The sequence below is a fragment of the Salminus brasiliensis genome, chromosome 17 (genome assembly GCF_030463535.1).
Source record: "Salminus brasiliensis chromosome 17, fSalBra1.hap2, whole genome shotgun sequence".
NCBI classification, from domain to species: Eukaryota; Metazoa; Chordata; class Actinopteri; order Characiformes; family Bryconidae; genus Salminus; species Salminus brasiliensis.
Genome location: NC_132894.1, coordinates 28,894,160 through 28,920,379, shown reverse-complemented (window position 1 = coordinate 28,920,379; position 26,220 = coordinate 28,894,160). Strand labels below are relative to the sequence as shown.

At 41.8% G+C, this 26,220-nt stretch overlaps 3 protein-coding genes and 2 non-coding genes across 7 annotated transcripts in view; 3 read left to right on the top strand and 2 right to left on the bottom strand.

Moving 5' to 3' along the window:
- Positions 1-208: 208 nt before the first annotated feature.
- On the bottom strand, positions 209-6,163 carry tmem41b (transmembrane protein 41B). 2 transcript variants are annotated; one of them, XM_072659783.1, is made up of 7 exons: positions 5,998-6,163; positions 4,259-4,379; positions 3,080-3,208; positions 2,015-2,108; positions 1,767-1,871; positions 1,527-1,665; positions 209-392 (listed from the first exon to the last, which is right to left on the bottom strand). In XM_072659783.1, exons 2-7 carry the CDS (start codon positions 4,342-4,344, stop codon positions 223-225), a joined length of 723 nt encoding a protein of 240 aa, XP_072515884.1. In that variant the 5' UTR covers positions 4,345-4,379; positions 5,998-6,163; the 3' UTR covers positions 209-222. The 2 variants fall into 2 exon arrangements, with proteins under 2 accessions (XP_072515884.1, XP_072515882.1); XM_072659781.1 differs by lacking the exon at positions 5,998-6,163 and adding an exon at positions 5,045-5,221.
- On the top strand, positions 6,058-19,447 carry ipo7 (importin 7). 2 transcript variants are annotated; one of them, XM_072659779.1, is made up of 25 exons: positions 6,058-6,255; positions 8,690-8,771; positions 11,120-11,273; positions 11,390-11,548; positions 11,719-11,875; positions 11,980-12,069; positions 12,515-12,609; positions 12,815-12,899; positions 12,984-13,118; positions 13,314-13,413; positions 13,528-13,604; positions 14,448-14,564; positions 14,688-14,777; positions 14,952-15,117; positions 15,218-15,378; positions 15,508-15,636; positions 16,321-16,387; positions 16,496-16,621; positions 16,853-16,950; positions 17,024-17,119; positions 17,883-18,103; positions 18,226-18,434; positions 18,550-18,756; positions 18,845-18,961; positions 19,091-19,447. In XM_072659779.1, exons 1-25 carry the CDS (start codon positions 6,172-6,174, stop codon positions 19,186-19,188), a joined length of 3,120 nt encoding a protein of 1,039 aa, XP_072515880.1. In that variant the 5' UTR covers positions 6,058-6,171; the 3' UTR covers positions 19,189-19,447. The 2 variants fall into 2 exon arrangements, with proteins under 2 accessions (XP_072515880.1, XP_072515881.1); XM_072659780.1 differs by lacking the exon at positions 6,058-6,255 and adding an exon at positions 6,822-8,059.
- On the top strand, positions 12,160-12,340 carry LOC140538625 (small nucleolar RNA SNORA23). Its single transcript, XR_011977788.1, has one exon. It is a non-coding gene; the product is annotated as a small nucleolar RNA SNORA23 (small nucleolar RNA).
- Positions 14,210-14,379, top strand: LOC140538626 (small nucleolar RNA SNORA23). The gene has a single exon (XR_011977789.1). It is a non-coding gene; the product is annotated as a small nucleolar RNA SNORA23 (small nucleolar RNA).
- A 3,402-nt stretch (positions 19,448-22,849) lies between the features above and the next one.
- Positions 22,850-26,220, bottom strand: part of pkd1l2a (polycystic kidney disease 1 like 2a) — a 29,299-nt gene continuing 25,928 nt past the window's right edge. Inside the window, exons 38-42 of the mRNA XM_072660445.1 lie at positions 26,015-26,175; positions 24,302-24,512; positions 23,318-23,419; positions 23,085-23,216; positions 22,850-22,978 (exon numbers count right to left, since the gene is read on the bottom strand). Of these exons, the coding sequence (XP_072516546.1) occupies positions 22,850-22,978; positions 23,085-23,216; positions 23,318-23,419; positions 24,302-24,512; positions 26,015-26,175 (735 nt within the window). The remainder of the gene's footprint in view (positions 22,979-23,084; positions 23,217-23,317; positions 23,420-24,301; positions 24,513-26,014; positions 26,176-26,220) is intronic.

Genomic DNA, 26,220 nt, shown 5'->3' with positions numbered 1-26,220 from the left:
CTTCAATCTGTGGCAGGGAGAAAAGCAAATGCAAGGGAAGAAAAGGGGCCAGTCAGAGACAGTTTTGGGCCCATTTCACCCGTTTTGGGCTTGCAGTGTATAAGGACGAGGAGAAGGCGGCTGAAGTGAATGAGGCCTACAAATCGCTCCCCAACTAAAAGCCAGGGTTAGACAGACCAAAAAAAAAAAAAAAAAAAAGGGGGGGGGGGGGGGGGTGTGTCATTACTCCATCTTCTGCTGCAGCTTCTTCTGAAAGCACACTGGAAGAATGGACAGCCCTGCCAGTATGCCCAAAATAGCCAGAGAGTTCCAGGACACCGCTTCCCCTGCTGTGGTCAGTTTGTATAGCGTTGTTCCAGCATTAATTGCTACGAAAGATGGAGGAGCTACCCCTGTCAGAGAGATGAGAGAGCATGTTTAGTTGATATAATGACTAATGAAATGTCATGTGTCCGGCTTTAATCTACAGTTTAAAATACACAAATACACAAAAATAAATAAAGGAACAAATAAAACAGCAGCGAGTCATCATACAAATACTGGCTCACTCTCTATAGTACACACAAATGTAGTTTCAGCATTACATTCCATACAGGTAATAAGCTGCATGACAATGTAAATTTAGAAAACAACTAACAAGCACAATTACTGCCATGAGCAGAGGTGTAAGCAAATGTAGTAACAAAAAGTACCACGTCAACGTTGCATTGTACCTTATACCTTTTATTTTCCCTGATGGTATTGAATAGTTAGCATATAACTGTATAACTAATTAAGTTTTAGAAGCTTGCCCAGTTGGTAATCATTCAGACTGAATTATATTCTGCAGAGATGGCAAGTCTTAACACTTTTTTTTTTTTAATTTTTAAGGATGTTCTACTTTAGCTATTTAACTTTGCTATTTAAGCTATTAGTTTGTTTTGACACTGTGGGAAACACTAAAATATATATGACAGCTTCAAAATCTTGCACAATTGACTTCTTATTGGGAGAACATTGGTGTCAATCATTACTACTCTACACTTTGCACATTACTGCAGGACAACACTTGTGAGAACTGCAAAACGCAAGCCATATTTCTGCAAATCCTGTAGGCATCAGTCCACATGCTTCTTTCACCTTCAGTGACAGTTCAGTATCTCTCAGCTTGTCAAGAAGCAAAATTTGTGTAAAGTTTGTCCTTTAGTGGTGTTCAGAGATGAAAATTAATTCTCCCATACTGTTGCTTTAATTGAAACTGAGAAATATTACTTATGTATTGCATTTAACAAATTAGTGCCCTGCTTGGGTTTAGTGTCTCCTCACTGAACTAAACATTCTGTGTCCCACCCAACCCAAATGAAACTGACATTTTCACTGGAATAATTTGATTCTCTGTCCACTTGTGTCTAAATTTTAGCCATAATAAGTGGCCTGAACTCAATCAAAAAGCGGTGAGGCATCGCTTAAACTGCTGTAAAGTACTGGATAAAAATGGCATATAAATCTATACAGAAAACAATACAACAAATCTAACTGTGACTTACCAAGAAATGTACCAAGGAAGAAGACTCCCAGAGGCACATTGATGACTGGGGAAGTAATGTTGATAAACCAGTTGGGGAGGAAGGGGGTGATTCTCAGAAAAATTATGTAATTGATGAGGTGTTCTCTGTGCTTATCTACCTGCAGATACATTGAGAGCAACCAGTCAGTCCACAGTGGAATGACTTTACATGTATGTATTACAACTGCAATACTGCAATGGCCAAACTAGAGTCTTTTACCTGCTGAGACCATTTCTGGGCTCGCTCTGTGAGGTATTTGTAAACCACAGGTCTGCCAACTAAATAAGACAACATATAGCAGAAGGAGGCTCCGAGGCCTGAACACTGAGAAGGAAACAAATCGGATGTTCGTGAACATTACCCTGCACATGTACAACCTCCCACCTGAATGTACTAAGTGGCAATTACACACATTATCAATATGTACAAATGAATTTTCACAAAGAAAAAGACCATTTCACACCTACCAGACAGACCAGGAACAATGCTAAGGGGAATGGATACAGATATCCAGACAGTATACTGAGGAAAATGGAACCTGGAATGGCAAACGTCTGGAGGCTGAGGCATCATAGTCAAGGCTCTTAACAGATTTAGTCTAGACAAATTATATTCAAGTAAATTTCTAATCAACCAAAAAGAAGAGAACAGTTTTAAAAATATAAATTCACATAATTCATGATGCAATACATCAAAAGAATTAAAAGTCTCAGATTTCAGAGAAGAAAATTCAGTAGCATGAGTTGGGCAACACTAGAGCTCATAATGTGATCTGTCTATGAGTCATGTGCCAACTGCCTCTCTGAGTCTCAAGGGTCTTTCCTGGGCTATGACATTAAATAAGGTTCACTTGGCAAATCTCCATCTGGCTCAGTTCAACCCTCATGCATGCCAGTCCATATCCTGTGAAGCACACGGGAGGAACCATGTTCCTCAAATTTCAAACTTTCGCTTTATATCATTGAATTATTCAAATCAAATGACACTTGATTAAAGCATGCTTTCTTTTGGATACTCAGATAGAATTGGGAGCATATAACTGCAATAACGTACATTTTTTTAAAATATATATTGGCAGTGGAAAACTCATGAGCAGTGAAATATGAGATTCTGTGCTTATTTAATTTCTAATTGGGGGCCATTTAAGAATGTCACCCATCACTTCTGCTGTACTGGCTCTATTACAATGCATAGTGCTTGGACTCCAATGTTTGCCTCTCGAACTCAACATGTTCTACATCAATTTCATACAAAAAAAAAAAAAACCAAATGGGGGTCATGGTTGCATACAACGGCCATTTACTCAAATTAACCTTTTTCTATGAATCGTTAGAAAGCTACCGAAGAAAAGCTAATGAGGAGAAAGCGAACTCAAAAGTTTTACTACAGGACTGGCTACTAAGAAACAAATGTACATTTCAACCCATTTCAACAACTCAATGTTTACTCACGCCCTACGCCACCACCATTGTTTTAGCAAAAAACAAACAAACAAGTGCAAACACACTTGAACCAATGGTACAAAAGGATACAAGATATATGTAGCAAAATAGGCTAAGAGCACTTGGGTATAGTAGGTGTCCTTATATTTGGAGAGCACTGTACCCAGTGCCTTAGCATCCTCCATGTCTTTAGGGATTTTTATCTTGTCCCTCTCATCTCTGAAAGAAAACAAAGAAATATTAGTGGCATGATATTATATGATGATTCAAACATGTGTAAAGTGTAAAAATTAGACTTACAACAGTGTACAAAAGTTAGACCTGTTCAATTGAAAAAACATTTTCAACGTTATTAGACCAATTTAGTTGCAGATAAAAGTAAAACACGATAATATACGAGTTCTGTGCACGTTCCCATTTCAAGCGATTAGTAGGGCACTAGGAAGCTAAATAAAAAGAAAAATGTTAGGCGTGTCCAGTGTAATGATGCACAGAGCTGTACATGAATCTAAAGTGACTAAGAAAGCATATAGCATTGAGAATTAAGTTATAACAATGTCATATTGAGACGTCATAAGAATTCAGAAACAGAATTTAAATCTCAAAGCAGATAAAAGACATCCTTATGCCACAATTTGGACAAACCTTGTCAAAAACATTATTTTCTTGATTTTAAAAGTGAACATACGTGACTAAATTCTCTATCGGAAACAAACTTTAACATTCAAAAATTGTCGCAATATTTATGCACCTTAGCTAACGTTTATATATTTTTAAACAAAGAAGTTCTTCATAGTGTGTGAACTTAGTGTCACCTACAAAATCAAAACAACATAAAATCAGATCAATTTGATCTGAATAAAACAATACATGTAAATCACAGACTAAATACATCAGTAGTGACAGCTTCTTAAAAACTACTATTCAGATACTCTCCTGTACTGAGAACAGTGATTTCTACTCAACAGCTGCTGCACGTTGTCTAATGAATCCAGACTAATTACACTGTTTGTTTTGTTGGTTGTGTGCAGTTGATGAGTGTTTATTAAGCACTATCAAATATAATATGATAAAATACTCATATCGCCCAGCTCTAACATGGGGTGCCAAAGTAGATTATTACAGCCACCATTTAAACGGTACTTAAAACAACCAGTCATTGTTATGATCATTAATATCCTATTTGGATTATAATGATTATAAGAAAAGAAAAAGAAAAAAAAGGCTGAGGGATAAACATGGAGCTGAGGGAAGGAACAGGTTACTCACTCGCTCAGTTCAGGGAAATTTCTATAAACCAGATACATAACTGAGGCAGAACATGCGAAGATGGAGATGAGGATCAGGAGGGACATGCGGGCAGAGCCTCCGCCAGAGTACTGCTGGTCTCCTGTGAAGGGAAAACAGACCATCTTCAGCCCTTCTGCTCACAAGTGAACACCCCAGAGCAGCAGCTAGTGTGTCAGGAGCAGACTCCGCCTGGGTTCAAGAGCAATGGGTTGCTCAACTTTGCGTCAGCTGTTTCAAAACCCCCAGAGACTCTCACACACACACACACACACACACACACACACACACACACACACACAGTCCCCGGACAGCCACTGAAACCCAATATGTCGCGATTTCCCCAAACCGCCTGACTGTAATAGACATTTTAAACACCTCAGCCAGAGAAATACACAGAATACACTTAACTAGAAATTTTCTGAGAAAGTCTGCCTTGTAAAAGTCCCTTATTTAACTCCGACACTTGAGTCGTTGTTGTGTATTTATATATATATACACACAGAGAGAGAGAGAGAGAGAAAGTGCTGAACAGGTTCACAGTGTCCATCAAACCGGGGGGATCCACATAAACCCCTCTCAGCTAGCCGCCAGTGCTTAACGTTAATGTCAGCTTTAGTTTTCGAAAGCTCACTGAGCTGGTTTTAACACTTGGTGACAAAAGCGGTCAAACTGAGCTTTTTTCTGACACTGAGCTGCTATCTAGCTCCATTATCTTCGCTGAGTAATCGCGGTCTGGCCGTATTCCCCAGCAGCTCTGCTGGCTACCTTTGATGGACTCCGCTTCCTCCAGCAGGGGGGCGGCTTCTGCTTCGCGGACTCCGCTTCTCTTCTTGGCCATTTTGACTTATTTAAAATTCTTACAGTGACTTTAAAAACGGCCCGACGTCTCCTCAGCTGCGGCTCATCGAGAGGTGAGCTGGAAAATCACCCGGTTAATACAACACAGCGGTAGTGACCTTTTACCTTATGCTAATTCCGGCGCCGCGCAGAAGACGAGAAATGACGAAGAGCGCCCCTACTGGACCGCTGTGCGCCCGAGTATAGCTGTCTGTCTGTCTGTCTGTCTGTCTGTCTGTCTGTCTGTTTATCTCTCAACTCTTACCAAAATTAATAGTAACGCTATATTAATCTATAGGATGTATATATAGTACACTATGTCTATAAAAGCTAATCTAGAAAATCTTAATAGTAGTGATATTATGCTAAACTGTGGTCTAACTGTCTATTTTACAATTTAATAACTGCTAAATTTATTTAAAATCTATCTCCGCTTATAAAAAATACACAGTGATACTTATATATCAATATTTTGGATTTCTGCAGTACTCGTGTTTATAAACATTTCCTATTGATTTTTCTTAGTAGTAGTGATACTACAGTAAACTATGTTAATTGTTAATTTAGCATTTTGATAACTGCAAAAATTACCAAAACACATTTCGACAGAGATCGTGTAGAAATCAGAACTTCTTGTAGTATTACTATTTTTGTATTTTTCATGTTTATTAGGATAGCTATAAATCTATATGTTTTTAAACGTATTATAGCCGTGCCTTATTCGTCGACTGGCACGGTCAAAAATATCATATTACTAAAAAAATAAATAAATATTAATTTAAAAATGTAAAAAGATTAATTATTAAATTACATTTCCTTTATGATTTTCGATTGTCAAAAAAAAAAAAAAAAAAAAAAGAACTACATCCCCAACAATGCACCTTGCGACAGGCGGAAGTTCGCTGTGGAAATTTTGGCGCTGATCTATCCGGCCCGTCCAGACTCCTCTTCCTTTCGCGCCGGTAGCCGGAGAGCCGCGCGTCCATGTGCGCATCGCCTCGGACTTGATAGATCGTTGAACCCTTCCAAATCCGAGCCAGACCTAGAACCTCGATATGGATCCTAACTCTCTGATCGAGGCCCTTCGGGGCACCATGGACCCGAATTTGCGCGAGGCCGCAGAGAGACAGCTGAATGAGGTAAAGAGCGCTGCTGAGATGGTGTTGGTGGTAGTGATGATGATGATGATGATGATGATGATAATGATGGTGGCGGCGGCGGCAGCGGCAGCGCTTTGGGCCTTTACTCAGCAGGACAGCATGGAGTCTTCATCTACGTGTGGCCAGCAGCGGTGCCGCGGTGTTTCCTGGCGTATTGCAGAACTGTCCTTTGTGTCTTCTCGCGCTGAGCAGCAGCGTGTTTAGCTGACAGGAGGGGAGTTTTAGGAGGCAGGCCGCCGCCGCCGCCGCCGCCGCTGCCGCTCCCCGTCCCGCTTCTCGGTGGCCGGGTTTTTGAGGCGGATGGAGCGGAACGTGAGCTAGCCTAGTGAGGCTAGCTAGCGTGCTAATTTCTCAATGATCCTCTAAACTGTCATTCAGAGATGGGGTTGAGTTTGACGGTGGACTGAATAATTACGTGATCGTGATCGTAATCGACTTGATGGGGCCTTTTTAAGCTGATGTGCTTCATTAACACGCAGCTACGTATGATGCTAATATTGACTTGCATTGACGATGTACCGCTAACTAGCTAGCTAGCTTGCGGGCTAACTTGGCTATAGCTAGCACACTCACGTGTCATGGTGGCAGCAGTCGCTGTTGCCGTTCGTCGTGGCCGACGAGGAGTTTACGAACTTAAAGACAAACTAAAACAAGGCCAACTAGGTCTTGGTCAGCGTGTGAAAAATAAAACCGCAGTTTGTTTATCTAGCTAAATGCTTTAACGTTAGCTGACTCCGAATGTTTGGGCCGATATTTAGCGGAGTTTAACTAGCTAGCACTAGCTAGCTGACTGAATTCCCCACTACGGGACTGGCCAACGATTACTCACTTAGCTGCGTCAGTTTGGATATGAACTATTACCATTAATCCAGATAAAACCGGGCTAGTGTCTATTTAATCCCATCATTTTGAGTAAAACCCGTTTAGCAAAAATGTGGCTAAGCTAGCTAGCTAATGTTATGTTCGCTGGTTTGCGGTGCGTGGCAACGTCGTGTGATTAGCTAGCTAGTGCTAGCTACTTTTTAGCGCTAGCATTTAGCTAGCTAGCTCCTATAGCTGTACTGCGAAATAGTGGTCCAGAAAGTTTCCACCTTTTCAGTGACATGTTGTTAAATCTTGGATGTGTAACGTATAAGGTGGCAACATTTAGCTAAGAATCTGTATAATTCAGTTCTAACTACCTAAAATTAGGACCAGATAGCTGCCGAAGTGAAACGTAAACTCCTTTGGAGTTGAACTTCTGCTCCTTCGTGGTTTCATTTTTTTTGGTGTGGAATGAAAACCCAAAGCCCACTAATGTGGTGGTTTTCCTCTCTGCTCAAATGAGCAGTTCCCTATAAGGTTTAGTCAGTACTGAAGGATAAATGGTGGAAGTCTTAGGCATTAGGTGAGTCATGTTGTGTGATATCCAGGGAGAGGTTAGAAAGTGCATTTGTCACTGCAGGCAGTGAGGGAGGGAGGGAGGCCCATTTAGCTTTAGTCTTCTCCGTGCAGTGAATGTAGTGGTTCAGCGCTAGTAGTCAAACAGCAGCCGCAGTTGGTACTGGTACTGTTCCTCATCTTGGTTGTGGCCGCCTAATGGGCAGTTTTTGGTTGTTAAAAGGGAGATACTTAGCGAATGAACACGGGCTCACTTTGAATAAGGAGAATGGATTGATGCCTGCTGCAGTCTCCAGTGACAGAGCCACCATGCTGGCCAGGCTCCAGGCAGCCCATGTGGCCGACAGGCTTAGATTCCTGGGTGCTGACACATTCAGTAGAGGGAGCGAGCAAGCAAGGGAGGGTGAGAACATGCAGCACCAGTGACATGGCAATTCAGTTCAATTCCTTTTCACTTTGTTTATTTTTTGTTGCTGTTGTGGATCAGTCACTTTTCAACAGCATTGTCTAGAGCTTTCCTAAGAGGGTCCTCTGGATCAAAAATTGGAGTAGCCAACAGATGGTGGGGCCTATTCAAGGACAACAGATGTTTCTTGTTTCTCGTTCTTCTGAATGAAGTTCTCCAGGCTTCAGCCCCCAGCGTCTGTAGCAGTTTTGTGTCCCCCTTACGTTGTAGTAGTAGTTTGGGGGCGCACAAAGGACTTTATCAATGAAACAAGGAAGCAAATTTAGTTATATTCCTATATTTTTGCGTTGAAAAACTCCAACTGATCAGCACTAAATCCTCATTTGGGTTTGTCCTGTGGTTCCAGCCCTGAACGTCATTCTTCTGCTGACCCAATGTTTACCCTGTGTTGTTGGAATTCAGGTTCATAGTCAATTCCACGAAGGTTGTTTGTTTATTCAAGGTTGTGGCTTTCCTGTCTGAGTGGCAGGTGCTTTAAAATGTATATTAATGGAGTGCTACATCATCTTTCTTGAAGGCCAGGCATGACAGATGTGTTTTTTTTAATTATTATTATTTTTCTCACAGGGCCATACCCAGGTAAACTTCACATCCACGCTGCTGCAGGTGACCATGTCTGAACAGTTGGATTTGCCTGTCCGGCAAGCAGGTATGAATATTTTTGACATTTTTGATGCTTTATTTACACTGTCCTAGAGAGAGCCCCAGACATGATGATATGAACATATGACTGTTGGTGTGTTTATAATGGAATGATAATATAATAATATAATGGTGTTATTATAATGGAATGTGCTATTGCGATAACAGGATGTTAATAGTATGTTAAAAACAACAAAAAAGGTGAGTGAGTGGATAATGTCCCTTTTAACTGCGCTTTATACAGTGCAGTGTTTAAAATGTAATGTTAAATAATTAGTTGTTAGTTTATTACTTTAATAAACGTAGCATTACTTTCCAATGAGTGTATTCTTCACCAGTGCCATTGTCTGAAGCTTCATTGCAAGGTTAGGAGGAGATTCGCAGACTACATTCCTCAGATGGTTTGTCTTGAGTGCCTTAAAAAGACCTTGTCGGTTTGTGTTTCTCTAGAGGACGCTGAATCTGTCTACTGTTTTGAAGCACTTGACATATTTAACCTGAATAAATATATAATAAATATATATTTCATATTTTTCTCACAGCTTTCTCCATTTATCACCACGTTATCACCCATGAGTAATTGTTACATCTGCTGTCTTACAACTCACTGTGTAATGTTTTACTGCTCATGGGGGGCAGAAAATGATTTATTTAAAGCCTTTTTTTGTTTTTAAGCCAATGTTAATTTTATAGCCTCTGAATAAAAATGGCCCACACCAGTCTCATGATCAGGCAGCCAGTTAGCCACTGAGCCACTGCATCTGACTTCAATTTGACCAGATTCAATTTGACTTGTCATTGCTGTAGTGGTGGTGGCAAGCAGTATCAGCGCAGTGTGCTCAGTGGCTAGAGCTCTATAAGCTGGCTGACACCCCCCCCCCTTTTTTTTTTTTTTTTTTGTAATGTAGCATGCCTCCTGTGTAGTCCCTTAATGAGTTGCCGTCACGGTAAGATGAGCCACTGGAGGAGGAGCTGGCCGTGGTCACGGCATGAGCACTTCTGAGCTATCTGAGCTCTTCCTGGTATCACTGCTTTCGTTTTCATCAGCTTGGGACATGGAGTTGTGATGTATTTAAAAACCTGGAGCATCATAAGCTCACATTTTGGGATGATTCAGAAGTGTCAGAAAAAGGTCTCTAAATTGGCTGGAATGTATGGTTCTGTGAAAGACCTTTATGGTTCTTTCAAGTTTAGAGGTTATTCATGCTCACATCGCTAGATGGGAATTGAGTATCCTTTTTGGCATGGTTATTTTCAGAACTGCAGAAGTTTCATGAAAATAAAAAACATCATTCCTGATCATCCCTACCCTCCTGGAGAGCTGCCTTTTTACTGGATTCAACTCCAACACTTCTGAATTCTGAAGGCGGTAATTAGATGCATCATCAAGTGAGGTTTATTAGAGATGGTGTTGAAGTGTTGCAGGGGTGGAGTTGATCTGGGCCAATATTAATGATCTCCCTTAGTTGAGTACTTTTTAATCAACTGTAATTGAGTCAACTGATGTTAATTGGTAGATTCGTCCCATTGAAATTAAACACAGTGGCTGAGTACTTTCAGACCAGGGAGCAGGTTAAGCTCCCCTCAGGTGGCATTTATTGGTGTACTTCATCAGACGCAGTGCTGTGGTGCGCCCGTCTCATTTTGGGACTGCCTGAAAAAGGGCACTAAGGGAGCTGCTGATTCAGCAGCTGAAAGGATTAACCTCATCCGGCTGCACAGGCACATCCGTGTCAGCAGTCTGTTATCCAGTTCAGTTCCATTGAAACAATCCTGTACCTTTTAACTCAAGGACTAGAGTGTGGAGTGAGGGCTGGGGCTGTTTAGTAGCACCCAGAACTTGCATCTCGCATGGCCTTTCCACATTTTACACATACCGAGGGCAAGCCCTCTGACACCATGCCCTGATCGTTCTACATGAACGTCATCTGGATCTTTGCCATGTGACTGTTTTCCATATTAAATAGAGACTGTACCACAGGCTGTTGTCAAATGACAGGAGATGAATACATGAGTGGGTGGGGGTTGTGATGGACTCTGACTGTATGTGTGGAGATGAATAGAGGCACCCTGAATGTGGTTAAAAAGCACACCTGCTGGTCTTATTGAGCACAAGCTCGGCACAGTGCTTGCCGAATGTTCCTATAGCTTAGGAGAACACACCATGGCACTGGCTTTGTATCCATGTTTTTTAGTACTTCCATTATGACGTGAATGTATCGATCTTCTATCTAATGCACAGGTGCCTTGCACAAGTCATGTAGTGTTGGTTCTTACGATTGACATTTGCCTAACCAGTTAGTGCTTCAAATATGAGGTTTTCTTACAACAGTGGTATTTGCTTTGCTCATGCAGGAGTGATCTATTTGAAGAACATGGTCACGCAGTTCTGGAGTGAAGGCGACAACACAAACAATGAAGCGCCTGCCAGCAACATCCCTGATGAGGACCGCCAGTTCATCCGAGACAACATAGTGGAGGCCATCATCCACTCCCCAGAGCGCATCAGGTAACGCTGTCTTCGCTGATAAGTGAGCCTTCACACGCCGATGAACACACTGTAGCAGGGAACAGATTGTTCCTGTTTGTCACTTACCTACTTTCCTCTTTACTCTCTGCTCCCAGAGTGCAACTCACCACCTGCATTCACCACATGATTAAGCATGATTACCCCAGCAAGTGGACAGCCATCGTGGACAAGATTGGTTTCTACCTGCAGTCTGACAACAGTGCCTGCTGGCTGGGCATCCTGCTGTGCCTCTACCAGCTGGTGAAGAACTATGAGTAAGAGAGATTTTGGCTACCAGTGCATGCAGAAATTTCTGTACCTGCTTTGAATAGTATCAATTCAAAATTTGAATTCAGTAGCCATAGATGCTGAAAAGAGAAACTTAAGTAACTGTCACGCATTCCCTTGCAGTTCATCACAATTCATGCTGGTTGGTTGGTTGCAGGTACAAGAAGCCTGATGAGCGTCAGCCCTTGATTGCTGCCATGCAAATCTTTATGCCGATGCTGAAAGACCGATTCATTCAGCTGCTCCCAGACCCTTCCAGTGACTCAGTGCTGGTGCAGAAACAAATCTTCAAAATCCTCTATGCCCTATTTCAGGTACTCCCATTCCCATTATGTTTTACTCGGAACTTAACTAATATTTTACTTGAAAGTATTTGTTTGAAGCGTTCTTGTAATGGTTGATTTTAATGCTGTTCCAGTATAACCTCCCACTGGAGCTGATTAACAGGCAGAACCTGACAGAGTGGATGGAGATTCTGAAGACAGTAGTGGACAGAGATGTACCTCCGGTAAGGGCCCATCAGCTAGCTATGTGATTCTGTTCAAGTTTAGGTGGGGATATTGGAGTTTAGGTTTATTTAAGTATATTGCTGGCTGCAGGTGGGCGGTGTGCGTGGTGTTTGTCTGCGTTCAGTACAGTCTCCAGTCTGTGTTTTACAGGCTGTGTGGCTGTGCTCATACCACACCTGCAGCCACAGAGCCATCGGAGATCATAGTACTGGCTTAGTGATGTCTCTGTGACTCTATACCACTTGCCAGCCTCCAATCTCTCCTACAACGTCCTCGGAGGCAATAAATCTGAAGCTGGATAACTTGCCTGTGACATTTTATGTGCATAGCAAAACTGGAAGAGCCCCAAAAGGGGCATAAACATGAATAAATGTGTTCTGTTACATAGTCAGTTCTTGAAGTGTTGAGCATTGACTGACCATACCCACTTGTGCTGCTCCCCAGGAGACCCTGCAGGTAGATGAGGATGAGCGACCTGAACTTCCTTGGTGGAAGTGTAAGAAGTGGGCCCTCCACATCCTGGCCCGGCTTTTTGAGAGGTACAGCACACCCTCGCTCTCGGAGCCCAGCGATTCAGTTCCACTCTGGGAAACCGGAGGTTGAGCTCTCGCTGATGACTCACTGCTGAATTACCAGCCCACGCCGAACAGTTGGAAATACTGGACTGGGTTATTTTTAGTTGTCTTTTGTGTATTTGAAAGTGTAATGTGACATAATGCCCAACCATTACTGTTTGTCTCTTAGATATGGCAGCCCTGGCAACACAACCAAAGAGTACACAGAGTTTGCTGAACTTTTCCTCAAGGGTTATGCCGTGGCTGCTCAGCAGGTGAGTAGGACCTGAATGAAAGCATTCTCATTGTGAGTCCTTGATATGTTTATACTAAAATGTTCTACCTTCGTGTCTTCACAGGTGCTGCTGAAGGTCTTGTATCAGTACAAAGAGACGCAGTACGTAGCACCCAGAGTCCTACAACAGACCCTGAACTACATTAACCAGGGTATTGCCCATGCAGTCACCTGGAAAAATCTAAAACCACACATCCAGGTAAGCAGGCTTTATGCAGGAAAGTGTCATTTTGTTGTGACCAGCTAAAGCTTGGTGAAAGTTACCTCATGTAAATCTGGCTGTATGTTAATCCTATTTGGCGCTGGCAAGTGCATTTCAGTCTGAAGTCTGATGTTTTCAGTCGTCTCTATTTCCAGAGTTTATATGGTGTGTCTTTATCTTGTCTGATTGCAGGGCATCATTCAGGACGTGGTCTTTCCACTCATGTGCTACACCGACAGTGATGAGGAGCTGTGGCAGGAGGATCCCTATGAGTACATCCGCATGAAGTTTGGTAAGAGCACTGGTTATTCCTCACTCTACAGCAGCAAGCAGTCTCGTTTTATGCGACACTCGACTGTTACACCAAGTTACTAATTACTAATCTCGCTCCTTGTCACTCTGTTAGATGTGTTTGAGGACTTCATTTCGCCAACCACAGCCGCTCAGACCCTGCTCTACACCGCCTGTAACAAAAGGAAAGAAGTGAGTGCTTGCAAGGCACCATCTGGCATAAAGAGGCCTGGAATGCTACTGCCTGGCCACACTTCCAAGTGTATAGGTCTTATTGCCAACATGCTGATGTATCCCATCAGCACCCCGCTGCTCATGTAGCGTCATTATTGGGCATCTTCCGAGGCTGCCTTGAAGGGGAGAGTGAATGAGTTGTTTATTCTCATTCTATATATTTTTTTTTTAATAAAGCATTTTGCAGCCAAACTAATGTTAATTGAGTATTGGAAAATATTAAGGACCTGCAGATGGTATCTGCAAAAATACTGTCAATAATGCACTGATGACAAATGGTGTTTAGGGCAATCACAGGTTTTTCAAGTTCAAACACGGAGCACAATTATAGTGCAAGTAGCAGACTTAAAATGCTTACAAATAACATAATACGGTTGAAAATAAAAGCATTGTTGAACCATAACGATTGGATTTTGCAAGTGGCATGAATATCAGCTGATGCCATCTATTATAGCTCCTTTAACTGGATCCTATTGTCTAGAAAGGTTTGAAAAAAACTTTTATAGACCATTAAAAAGGTTTGTTATTTATGTAATAACAGTAAGCTTAAAACCCTGGCTGTTGGTGAACGGTGTGTGTGGTGTCTGTCTGCATTTAGCGCTACCTCCGGTCTGTGTTTTACAGGCTGTGTGGCTGTGCTCACACCACACCTGCAGCCACAGAGCCTCTGGAGATCATAGTACTGGTCTAGTGACTGTCTATCACTGGCCAGCCTCCAATCTCTCCAACAAAACCCCAAGAAAGAAGTGTGAAGGCATGATTTTTATTTTTTTCAGTTCTTAAGAGTTGTGTACCTTACAGGTTTTGCAGAAGACCATGGGCTTCTGTTATCAGATCCTAACTGAACCCACCTCTGACCCTCGCAAGAAGGATGGTGCTCTTCACATGATTGGATCTCTGGCTGAGATTCTGCTTAAGGTTTGTGTTTTTCCTAAAGAGTAGTGAGTTACGCTCCCTTGCTCAATTTCTGGAGATACTTTGTTCACCCCAATTATGTACTGATTTATTTTTATTATTATTTCCCCCCTCTCTGCCTTACAGAAAAAGATCTACAAAGACCAGATGGAGTTTATGCTGCAGAACCATGTCTTCCCCCTATTCCGCAGTGAGCTTGGCTACATGAGAGCAAGGGTAGGAAGCAACATTATTAATTAAACCGTCTCTAAAAAAGGATCTTATCCCATAAGCCGGGTTGAAGTTGAAATATTAAGATTAAAATTTCTTGAGTGTTTGGAAGTTATGAAATACATAGATGAGTATGGCTGGCGATACTAAATTTCTGTTCCTTTATCCTCCTGACTCTAGGCCTGTTGGGTCCTGCATTACTTCTGTGAGGTGAAGTTTAAGAGTGACCAGAACCTGCAGACAGCCCTAGAGCTGACTCGCCTCTGTCTCATCAATGACAATGAAATGCCAGTCAAAGTGGAGGCAGCCATCGCTCTACAGGTCCTAATCAGCAATCAAGAGAAAGGTATAAAGCATTCTCCTCTCTTGCCTTCTCAGTGCATTCTTTTAACTACTGCTTTCTGTGCAGAAAGAGGTTAAGACATCCTACCTTTCTTTCCCTCTAGCCAAAGAATACATCACCCCCTTCATTCGGCCAGTGATGCAGGCTCTTCTTCACATTGTGCGTGAGACTGAGAATGATGATCTCACCAATGTAATCCAAAAGATGATTTGCGAGTACAGCGAGGAGGTGACCCCCATTGCTGTGGAGATGACCCAGCATCTGGTAAGGCCCTCAATCTGGTGGTTTAGTCACTGCCCATGAAGGTAGTTTTTAATGATTCATTCAGAAGAATGAGTCCAGTATTCAGAGCTGTGTCTGCCCATGCACCTCTCATGTATGGCATTCTCCCAGGCTATGACCTTCAACCAAGTGATCCAGACTGGCCCTGATGAGGAAGGGGGCGATGACAAGGCAGTAACGGCCATGGGCATACTTAACACCATCGACACACTCCTCAGCGTGGTGGAGGACCACAAAGAGGTCGGTGCAGCCCACGCTCCTTTGCATAATAAAATTCCGTATTGCAATTATGATGTTGAGATTTCGATATGCTTTATGTATCGTATTAGTTGCAGTCTTCGATGTAACCACCTTAATTACTGTTTTATTCTTGTGATTTCCTTGAATTATCCAGACATAAGGGATGTTTTGAATCTAAAACTACTGTTTATGTAGGTTATGCAATATTTTGCAATGCAACTCACTGGGTTACGGGATAGTTTTATTGATTTTATATAGTGTAATGTTAAATATTTGTCTTAATAGTTGGTGATGTACAGCCCTGTACATGGCAGTGTTGACTACACCCACTATCCATTCTTTTCGAATCCGTGCTGACGTACTTCCCAGCCACCCACAAGCTCTAGGGAACGCATACTGTTCTTCAGGTCTCTTTTAATGCGCCTCATAGGCAGGCTCCAGAAATGTAGCTTTTTGGCCAGTACAGTATAGCTAGCAAGCAACCACACAGCCATCTGATTTGTTTCTAACTTGGGATTATGCTTGAGGCTGTCTGAGATTTATTAAAAGATCTAATTTTGCACCTTCTGGACACATTTGTTTGCTTCTGGGAATCCCTTGCCAGACTAAGTGACTGCTTTGTTGGGAGACAACTAGCCAGCGCTCAATTGACTGAATACTGGAGTGTTTCCTGTCTCGTTTTAGATCACGCAACAGTTGGAGGGGATTTGTCTGCAGGTGATCGGAACGGTGCTGCAGCAGCATGTCCTAGGTGAGCATTGGCCTTTCAGTTCAGTTCAACATTCCAACCGTGGCTGACATTTTGAAATGCTCCTATATTTATCCAGGTCAGGTGCCTTACTGTGTCTGTGTTCCACAGAGTTCTACGAAGAGATCCTGTCCCTGGCCCACAGTCTGACGTGTCAGCAGGTGTCTCCACAGATGTGGCAGCTCCTCCCTCTGGTGTTTGAGGTCTTCCAGCAGGATGGTTTCGACTACTTCACAGGTACTTTTGGTTATTTGTGGTGATGCTGCATCATTTACAACCATTCTGTGAAGTTGATTGCAACAGACACTGTAGTCCTGATTCCCCTGTTAGCACAGAAGCTAGTAAGAACTGGGCAAAATGTAGAGTTTACCAGAAATTAAGCAGCTTTTGTAAGGGAATCTTTAATTGAAATCCTCAAGTCCTGCCCAAATTGTTGAGTTTTGCTGGGTTTTTTTTTATTTATTGCAGATATGATGCCACTCCTCCACAACTATGTTACAGTTGACACAGACACTCTTCTGTCTGACACGAAGTACCTTGAAATAATCTACAGCATGTGCAAAAAGGTAAGGGTGCTCATTAGATGCTTTGTAGGTTTGAGAGTTTGTGTTTTTCTAAGCTAGTGTATTCTCCTTTCAGATTTTAACAGGTGATCCAGGAGAGGATCCCGAGTGCCATGCTGCCAAGTTGTTGGAAGTTATCATTCTCCAGTGCAAAGGGCGTGGTATTGACCAGGTACCTCTGTCTTTTACTTTTGTTTCTGTGATGGTAACTCTCTCATATAAAAAAATGTGGGGGGGGGTTTGGGTTCAGGGAGCACTTTATTAGGAACACTATTTCGGTTCTTGGTAGGGCCTTCCGCTGTGCTCTCAAAACAGGATGGTTTTTCACAAGATGTTAAAAAAAACCCAAAAACATTTCTCTGAGCGTCTCAGAGAAATGCAGCAAGGCAGGTTGCATCCTGGATTCATGCTGTTGGTGGCAAATTCTAATGTGCCTCAGCAAAAATTTATTAGACCAGGCTACATTTTTCTAGTCTTCAGTTGTCTGGTTTTTGTGAGTCTGTGCCTGTTGCAGCCTCAGCTTTCTGTTCCAAGCTAGCTGTCAAAGTGAAACCACGACCTTCTGCCTTTGTAGCCCATCCACCACTAGGTTCAACATAATGTGCATTCTGGGAGGTTTTCTGCGCATCACAATTGTACAGAGTGGTTGAGTTATTGTAACATTTCTGTTCCACTCCAAACAGTCTGGCCATTCTTTGTTGACATTTCTTATGAAGAAATTCTGCTGGTTACTGTGAACATTACCAAAGGCTTACGAAGAGTAGTGTTATGGTTTTCTTATTGACTTGTATTTAGTTGTCTAGTTAGTTTGAATAGACTAAAAATTCACCTTCAAGCTTAATGTTATTCTTGAGTAAATAGTGAAGCACTTTTGTAAGTCGCTCTGGATAAGAGGGTCTGCTAAATGCCGTAAATGTTGCTTGCTGTCCCTGCAGGTGGTGCCCTTGTTCGTAACCACAGCACTAGAGCGTCTGACACGGGAAGTGAAGACCAGTGAACTGAGGACCATGTGTCTACAGGTAGCAATTGCTGCCCTTTACTACAGCCCTCCTCTGTTGCTCAACACTCTGGAGAACCTGCGCTTCCCCAACAACACAGAGCCAATCACCAACCACTTCATTTCCCAGTGGCTCAAAGACATCGACTGCTTCCTTGGGTATGTTCTCCCCGTTTCTGTGTTTGAAATTTGCCCCTGCTCCCTATGGTACATTGTACATATAATGGATTTTATTTGCCCCCTGCAATTTTCTATAACAGCAATACTGTTGTCTTTGGTAGGCTCCACGACAGAAAGATGTGCGTGTTAGGACTTTGTGCTCTTATGGATCTTGACCAAAGGCCACAGGCGGTCAATCAAGTTGCTGGTCAGCTCCTCCCAGCTGCCATTCTTCTCTTCAGCGGTCTGAAAAGGGCCTATGCCTGCAGGGCTGAGCATGAGAATGATGAAGATGATGATGACGAAGATGGAGAAGAAGAGGATGACAATGGTATGTAATATGGGCATTCATTAAGGAGTGTTATGAAAGGTTGACATGGTGAACCTGGTGGAACAAAGTAAAAGTCCATGCCTGAGGAGGTTTTGTCTTTTCTGTTTGTTTCTAGCTGAGCTTGGTAGTGATGAGGATGACATTGATGAGGAAGGCCAGGAATACCTTGAGATGCTAGCTAAGCAGGCAGGAGAGGATGGTGACGACGAGGACTGGGAAGAAGATGATGCTGAAGAGACTGCGCTGGAGGGCTACACCACCTCAGTTGATGATGAGGAAAACCCAGTGGATGAGTACCAGATCTTCAAAGCCATATTACAGAGTAAGAGCCTTTTAGAAGGACAAGGAATTGCTTCTTTGGTTTTTATTGAGGACACCATGTTGACATGACAAGCTTTTTTTCTGTATAGATATCCAGACCCGTGATCCCACATGGTACCAGGCACTCACCCAGGCTCTGGATGAAGAGCAGGGAAAACAGCTTCAGGACATTGGCACACTCGCAGATCAGAGACGAGCAGCACATGGTATGCACAAATAGCCTGGGTTTCCTTATGATGGCCCCTTTTGTTACTCTTTTTTGAGAGATGAATATTAATAGGCTAAGTCATTGATTTTCCTCTCTGATTTGTTTGCTCTCTTGCCTCTTACTCCAGAATCAAAGATGATTGAGAAACACGGGGGATACAAGTTCACTGCTCCAGTGGTGCCAAGCAATTTCAACTTTGGAGGCAGCGCCCCTGGAATGAATTGAGTCCTTTCTTCCCCCTTTCTTACTCTGTGACTGATTGTAGTGAAGTGAAAAAAAGCTTGTGTTGTTCCCTCAAGTAGTGGTTCCAGAACTGGTTCTTCTCACTCACTCTTCAATCTGACTATCAAACTGGACAGCACCAGTAAACGTGGGAAGGCGACCAAATGCAACCAATGGCTGGGAAAACAAACCAAGGACTTGCAAGTGGAAAAAAAGAAGCTCTGGACAATGTTGTCTTATGGAATCCAAAAAAAAAAACAAACACACATACAACACCAACAAAAAAAAAAACGAGGGATACCATGATGGCAGCTCTTTTTTCCCCTCCCACTCGCATTCATCGGGGGCTATAAATAATCGAAATTGATAATGGGACTGAATCTCAAATCACTTTCACTGTTCTGGCCAAAGGGCCTCTATAAGATTATACCTCTGGCAGTAGTGTCTCAACCTTTTTTCTGCATAAACAAAAAAAAGATCTCATGATAATGTATATACAAGCTGAGGCTCTTGATTTTTAAGCAGCCTGGCCGAGCATCCAGAGGCATTTGTAAGGTGTCAAACGTGTATTCAAATGTAGCATATTGGATACTTGTCATAGCACTATGTGATGCCTGAAATCTGTAAATTAATGACTAGCACTTTCATATTGTTCAGGTCTCTTAGCCTTCTGTATCAGACTGCAAATTTTTTTAAAACTCAATTGAAGCTATTTAAAAACAGAGTAACTGTAACTTTGTTACTTGGCAGGCGACTTGTCCCATACTGTCTAGTTGTCAGATAAATTTGCTTACGGTAAAGTAAGTGGCAATCCCATTGCCACTTGAAATGGGAATGTTTAAGGTTCCAAAAAGATGCTCTCTGTGTTCAGTCTGGACACGGAACATTTGTTGCAAGCCCTGAAAGCTGTTCGAATAATTCATTGGAGCATGTACAATTGGGCTGGATTTGTGAAGGTCTCAAGCATTTGGTTGATGTACGGATGAACCATCTATATATGACAATAAAAAGGAAAAATTAGTTCATTGGCATTTTTTTGTGACCGCATCACTGCCGTACTGGGATCAGGGGAGCTGACTCGCTGGCTAAATCTGTGGTTCTGAAACCCTTCTGCAGGGACTCCAGACACATTTTTAGCTTTATGCTTTAAGCTTTACTAATGAATAAATGACCATGGTTGCAGTACAGAAGGGCAGTGTTCATAGGGCATAAGTGACAAATTATATACGTATGTTCACTTTTATAACTTATAAATGCCAATTCCAACAAGCATCAGTTGTTGCAACACGTGAACAAGCTTCAAAAATAATTTTTTATTTATTTTTTTTGGCAACTGGTACTCATTAGAATTGGGGGTGAAACAATACACAAGTCATAGCAAAAGTGGAAAGCACAAAACTAACCCAGGTTTCTTTGCGTATTAACTTCAATGGACAGTCTTGCAAGTCAGTTTATCCCACAGAAGTAGTCAATACATAATGCAGTGTGAAAAGTAAGCGGTTGGCTAGGGTGTTCATTTTAGCATACTTGGGGTGTTTCCACACATACGCGCTCACACACTGTGTCCTCGTCCAATCCACCATGAGTTGAGAAGATGTGAGTAGCCAGAGTTTTGGTGAAAAACTTGTTTTTCAGTCATTTTAAAATCCGGGTTTGAGTGCATCTACATGTGTCGGTGAGAGGAGGTGGAGTGGCTGGGGGAGGCAAACAAGACTACAGTTATAGCAATACTAAGTTCTCAATACCTAGCAAATCCAGCGACTTACGACTTAAGATTTTCGGGTCGCACAAGTGCTTGTAAAATTATCCTATTTTCCTTAATATTGAGTGCCATGATTTCTCCAGTTACTCTGGTTTGATATGAAAACACGTACTGTTACAGTCCTATTTAGAAGCAGCCTTTATAGATTATGTAGATTGGTCAGTTTGCATTAAAAGCTTCCTGTGTCGCTTCTTCGTAGCTACTCATGAATGCTGGCTTTCAGTGATGTTACCAGCGAGACTAACTGATGGTTCAAATGGAAACGGTTAGAACTTGGCAAGCATAAAGCACTGCTCTTGAATTATTTGGCTAGTGTTTGGCAGTTGTGTGGATGGTCTAATTTGTCAAGAACTTGTTGCCCCAGTGGATAAACATGTGTTCTGATTACTGGAAGTGAAAAGAGATTTGTGTGTTAATGAGTAAACAGGGCAGCTGACATTAATAATTGTGTCCGATCAGATTTAGGTGATAACCACATTAGCAAGTTCAGTTGGCAAACTCATGCTTCCCAAGTGATGTTAATTGAATGCTGTAGAAACCGGACACAGCTTCTTTTGACTGTTAATTTATTTTTCTTTTAAATATTCTCTTTAAATAATGCTAAAGGGTACTGGAGAGAAAGCACTTTTATTTTTATTACATTTAGATGGTTTTAACTATCCTGTCAAAACAAGCTGGATCACCCACTAAATAACATGCATTTCCCAGTGTCACGAGCAAAGTGCACTAAACGGAATATAAAAAGGCTAAAACAAACTGGACCCAGTTTTCTAAAAGCCTAAGAACAGTAGTATAATAATTTTGCACTGGAATGAAAAGCTGTATCATGGTACACAGGTACAGACCAAAGGGTTAAAAGGCTGGCCACTGGTCAGTAGTAGTCAGCAGTAGTCAGAATAAGCCAAGAAAGCTCATGTTTTTTCTGCATTATTTAGCCAAATGCTATAAACCTTAATCGGATTTTATCAGTGATTTTCTTTTTATGTTTTTGATATGTAAATCTGACCGACAGTTTCCAGTGTTTCGGTCTATATTTGACTTTCATGTGACTGGAAATAACTGCGTTGCGGCGCTGCAAAGATGGACGCAGAGGGAAGAAGAGACTTGGCTATAAGAGCTGTGTCCAAAATTTTGCATTATGCCTACATGCGAAAATCCAGATCTCTGTATAGAGCTATATTATAGGAACGTCCTCAGTGTGTGAATCTTTGAACCAAACAACATGATGGATTATGGGTATTCCTTACCCGTTTCACGTTCATTGTTTATTCACTACGTATTGTGGTGCATTGTGGGACTGTGACCGTATACTGATCATACGGCACTACGTTTTTTTTAGACACCACTAGAAAGCGGTGAAACTGTATGGTGAATAGGACACAACTGAGGACTTTCATTTATACCGCCTCTGATTTTGCCCAGTCTTAGTGACACACCCATCACTTTTCACTATGCAAGGTCAACTCTGAGATCACATTAAAATGTGGTGTTTGACTATCAAACTATCAAAAAGAGCATGTTCAATGTGATGCTCACTCTATTAATGCACAACGGACATCACCATTTCGTGGGGAATACTTCATAGATAAAAAGCTTATTACATATCAAATAAATTGCAAAAATGTAAAGCTGAAAAGCAAGATCACGCCCTGCCCTGATGGCACCCCCTTTACTTTTCATTATGCAAAGGAATGTTCGAGATTAAACTGATCCATCAGACACAGAGTTGCAGATTTACTCACTACTGTATTCAAGGACATGTCTAAGACATCAAGCAGTTACAGACACACTATGAAGCTCCACAAGACAATGTAGACACAGCGCTATTTACAAAGATACAGCATGAAATAAACCAACGTTTTCATTTTCCATATCACATAAAGCAGATAACAAATGGTACGCCTATGATATGGCAGAGGGTGCTGAATTGGAGATGGTGGCATCCTTCAGCTGCTGGTTCTTCACCTTGATTCCAAAAAGGCTACAGATCTTCATCAGCATCAGGTCCACAATTTCTTCCTCTTCAGATGGCTGAGGAACAAGAGAGGTGGATTAGTTTAATAATAAGGTGTCAGTGAAAGTCGAAAGGTGGGTTTAACATTGCTCAAATGCTAGACGTTCAGGGAAGCATCTGTACCTTATGGTGTAACTGCTCTTCACTGAATGCCACCAGGATGACGGATATAAACAGGTTCAGCACCACGAACGTCATGAAGATGATGCAGGACCCAATGACGAACGCACCGAGGACAGGGTTATAATCCAAAACCTGGATTTTAAGAAAAGACAGAAGTTGTTCTAGAGGTTGCATTGCTTGTCATAATGGAAGAAACGTGGCTGTACGTGATTTTAACATTACATCTTACGTACTTCTTCATAGTTGAAGATTCCCAGTTGTAAGCTGACTATTGTCTGGGCAGCATGAAGGAGGGTCCGGTATGAGTAAAGCTTCCAACCATACATCAAATTACACTGAAGGAAGACAAATGAAGTGAACATTGACATAGGAATCATATTGGTCCTGGCAGATAAATGCTTAAAAACTAGACTAATATCTCAAACTGATGATGTGTTTACTGAACTCCAGAAGATCAGAATGTTGGTCTACTAGATAAGATGATACCTGTATTTTGCCCATTTTACTGCATTCGTAAAACTACAGAAATGAATGTTATAATTCTCTGAAATGCTAATTGAGATGGGTGTAGTTCCTATTTCTACATTATATATATATATATATATATATATATATTTCTGTGTTTGAGTATCAGCATCAATAGTTACTGTCTGTTCAGTGGGGTCCAAAAATCTGAACTGATCTGTGCTGATCATCATCTTAAAAACATACGATCCAAATGCTAGGGGGAAAGATGGATTTCCACCGTTGTTGGATGTCATTGCTTGGGGGGGTTGTACGTTGAAGTGAAAGGCTATTGGGTGTATTTACACGGCAGCTGCGTGATAGAGGTATTTCCACCCTCACACACACACACACACACACACACATTGAGTCTTACAACTTTGGCCTACTTCAACCCCCCAGCAATTGGATCAAATGTTTGTAACAATATGATCAGCACACATTCAATCAAATGTATGCAAACTTTTGACTGGTAATGTATAGTGCAGTGGTCTCCAACCCTGCTCCTAGAGAGCTACCTTCTTGCAGACTTTGGATCCAACCCTAATCTACCCCAAAATTACTGCTCCAGAAGTCTTTTATTGATTCTCCAAGAAGGGTGTTGAAGACCACTGGTGTAGTGGGAGGTGTCCTCAGGACTAGAATTAAGAACCACTGTCAAATTTGAGGGATCAGTGTTTAATTCCGGCTGTATTTCATTATTAATTTCTCACAGCAATGGAGTAGGCCAAGAACATGATTGTCATGACCACAATGAAGCCAGAGATGTCGTTCCATGCCCGCTGCAGTGTGGAGGTGATCATGTGAAGCTTAGGGTTGAGGCGCAACAGGTGCCACAGCTTTACTGTAGCCAGCAGAACCAGGAATGCGATAATGTATCCGAGAACCGCGTCAGCTGTGGCAGTTTCATTGAAACCAGCATACCTGACAAAGAAGCACATACTTAGTACTTACATACTTATGTAGCTATGGCAGTCAATTATCAACTGAGAGGGGTGTCGTTTGGACAGTTTTTGAAAGGGAGGGCATCAGCACATTTTCTCTTTACTTAGCTGCGCCATTCCTTCTCCAAATTCACAATATGCAGAGACAGCTGGGCCCTGGGACCTGAGGGACCCACTGCTTAAAAGCTGTCTCGGCAGCTGAGAGAGATTGGAGAAACAGACAGTAACAGGATGTTGGCTTAAAGTTTAGTGTGCATACAGAAGTTTTGGGACACCAGCTCATTAATTGTTTCCTATTAAATCAGGGGCATTAAAAAGAGTTTATCCTGCTTTTGTTGGAGTAACTGTCTCTTCTGTCCAGGAAAAGCTTTCTACTAGATTTTGGAGCATGGCTGTGAGGATTTGATTGCATTCAGTGACAAGAGCGTTAGTAAAGTCAGAATGTTGGATAATCATCACCCCACCTCATCTCCAACTCCTCAACTAGTACTAACCATCATTCCAGAAAACACAGTCCCACTGCTTTACAGCTTAATGCTGGGGGGTCTGGACCATGCCTAGACATGGTGCCAATAGGTTCATGTTTATCTGCTCCAATACCTCTCTTCAGGGACTTAACAACAAGCTGTGTGCATTTGCACACCTGTGTCAGCAGTGGGTGCAACCTAAAGTAGCTGAAAACATTCATTAGAAGGGGTGTCAAAAACATTAGGACATGTAGCTAATAGGACATGTACCAATCTAAAATATGAATTTGTGGCAAATTATGGCCGATGTAGCTTCTAATGGAGTATTTACCCTGTTATTACCTGCTTTTTAGTTTTATGCTACATTTATGTTAAGTTAAAAATGTAGCCAGTGAGGTTAGAAGAAGCTAAAAGAGACTGTCAGGGCTGTCAGGTACCAGTCATATACCAGAGTATATTTGAATAGCTTTGCCGGACCTGTACTGTATCAAAGTAAGAGGAGAAAACATTGCTTGACTTTCACACTTTTGGCTTTCCTGTTGACCTGAAGCACGTTGGCTGGAGGCATCCGGAAGAAATTAGTAAGCAAACTTTGTTCTTCAGACTAGTTCACAAGATCTCAACTATTCTTAACAAAATTCTTCTTTTTACTGTATTATTTTTACATAAATCTGTTCTAATGTGATCTGGAAATCCAGTAAAAACTCTCTTGTTGCTGAGATAAGTGGTTTTAAAAATTGGGCCTATGGTACCTTAACCTCTGCACAGTGCCAAATGAGATCAATGCATAATGCTAACTTTGATGAGATGGACATACAGTGTCCCAACTGAACTCTTATGCTATTTTAAAACATGGTTTTTGAGGCCTTTATCCTGGAGGAGCATGCTCCTAATACTTATTAGTAAAGTATTAGTCCCCCTATCCAATGTCTAGTTACACCCCTGTCACCTGACAACTGATTTGTTTACATGTTGTACTTAATGGTGGAAAAGATTAGTCTGAATGTTAACTTACTCATCTTTGTGGTTTTGGTAGTACGCAATGCTCTGGTTACCCAACAGTGTCCTCTTGACAAAAACTGATAACGCACTCCAGCTTAAAATAATGATGGCTAGCTCTAAAAGATTCCACTTGCTCTTGAAGTACTCCCATTTCTGCTGTTTCATGAGCTTGCCCTGTGAAAACCAGCATATGCATCTATTTGTCCACATTTTTGTTGT

What these genes read in the sequence shown, in the direction of transcription:
- ipo7 (XM_072659779.1), top strand. Translation starts at nt 6,172, where the DNA reads ATGGATCCTAACTCTCTGATCGAGGCCCTTCGGGGCACCATGGACCCG. An exon ending in ATGCCGTGGCTGCTCAGCAG is followed by an intron (nt 12,900 to 12,983) that starts GTGAGTAGGACC and finishes GTGTCTTCACAG; the next exon opens with GTGCTGCTGAAGGTCTTGTA. An exon ending in TTGGCTACATGAGAGCAAGG is followed by an intron (nt 14,778 to 14,951) that starts GTAGGAAGCAAC and finishes TCCTGACTCTAG; the next exon opens with GCCTGTTGGGTCCTGCATTA.
- tmem41b (XM_072659781.1), bottom strand. Translation starts at nt 5,117, where the DNA reads ATGGCCAAGAAGAGAAGCGGAGTCCGCGAAGCAGAAGCCGCCCCCCTG. An exon ending in GGAAGCGGAGTCCATCAAAG is followed by an intron (nt 4,380 to 5,044) that starts GTAGCCAGCAGA and finishes TTCCCTTCACAG; the next exon opens with GAGACCAGCAGTACTCTGGC. An exon ending in CATTGTTCCTGGTCTGTCTG is followed by an intron (nt 1,872 to 2,014) that starts GTAGGTGTGAAA and finishes TTTCCTTCTCAG; the next exon opens with TGTTCAGGCCTCGGAGCCTC.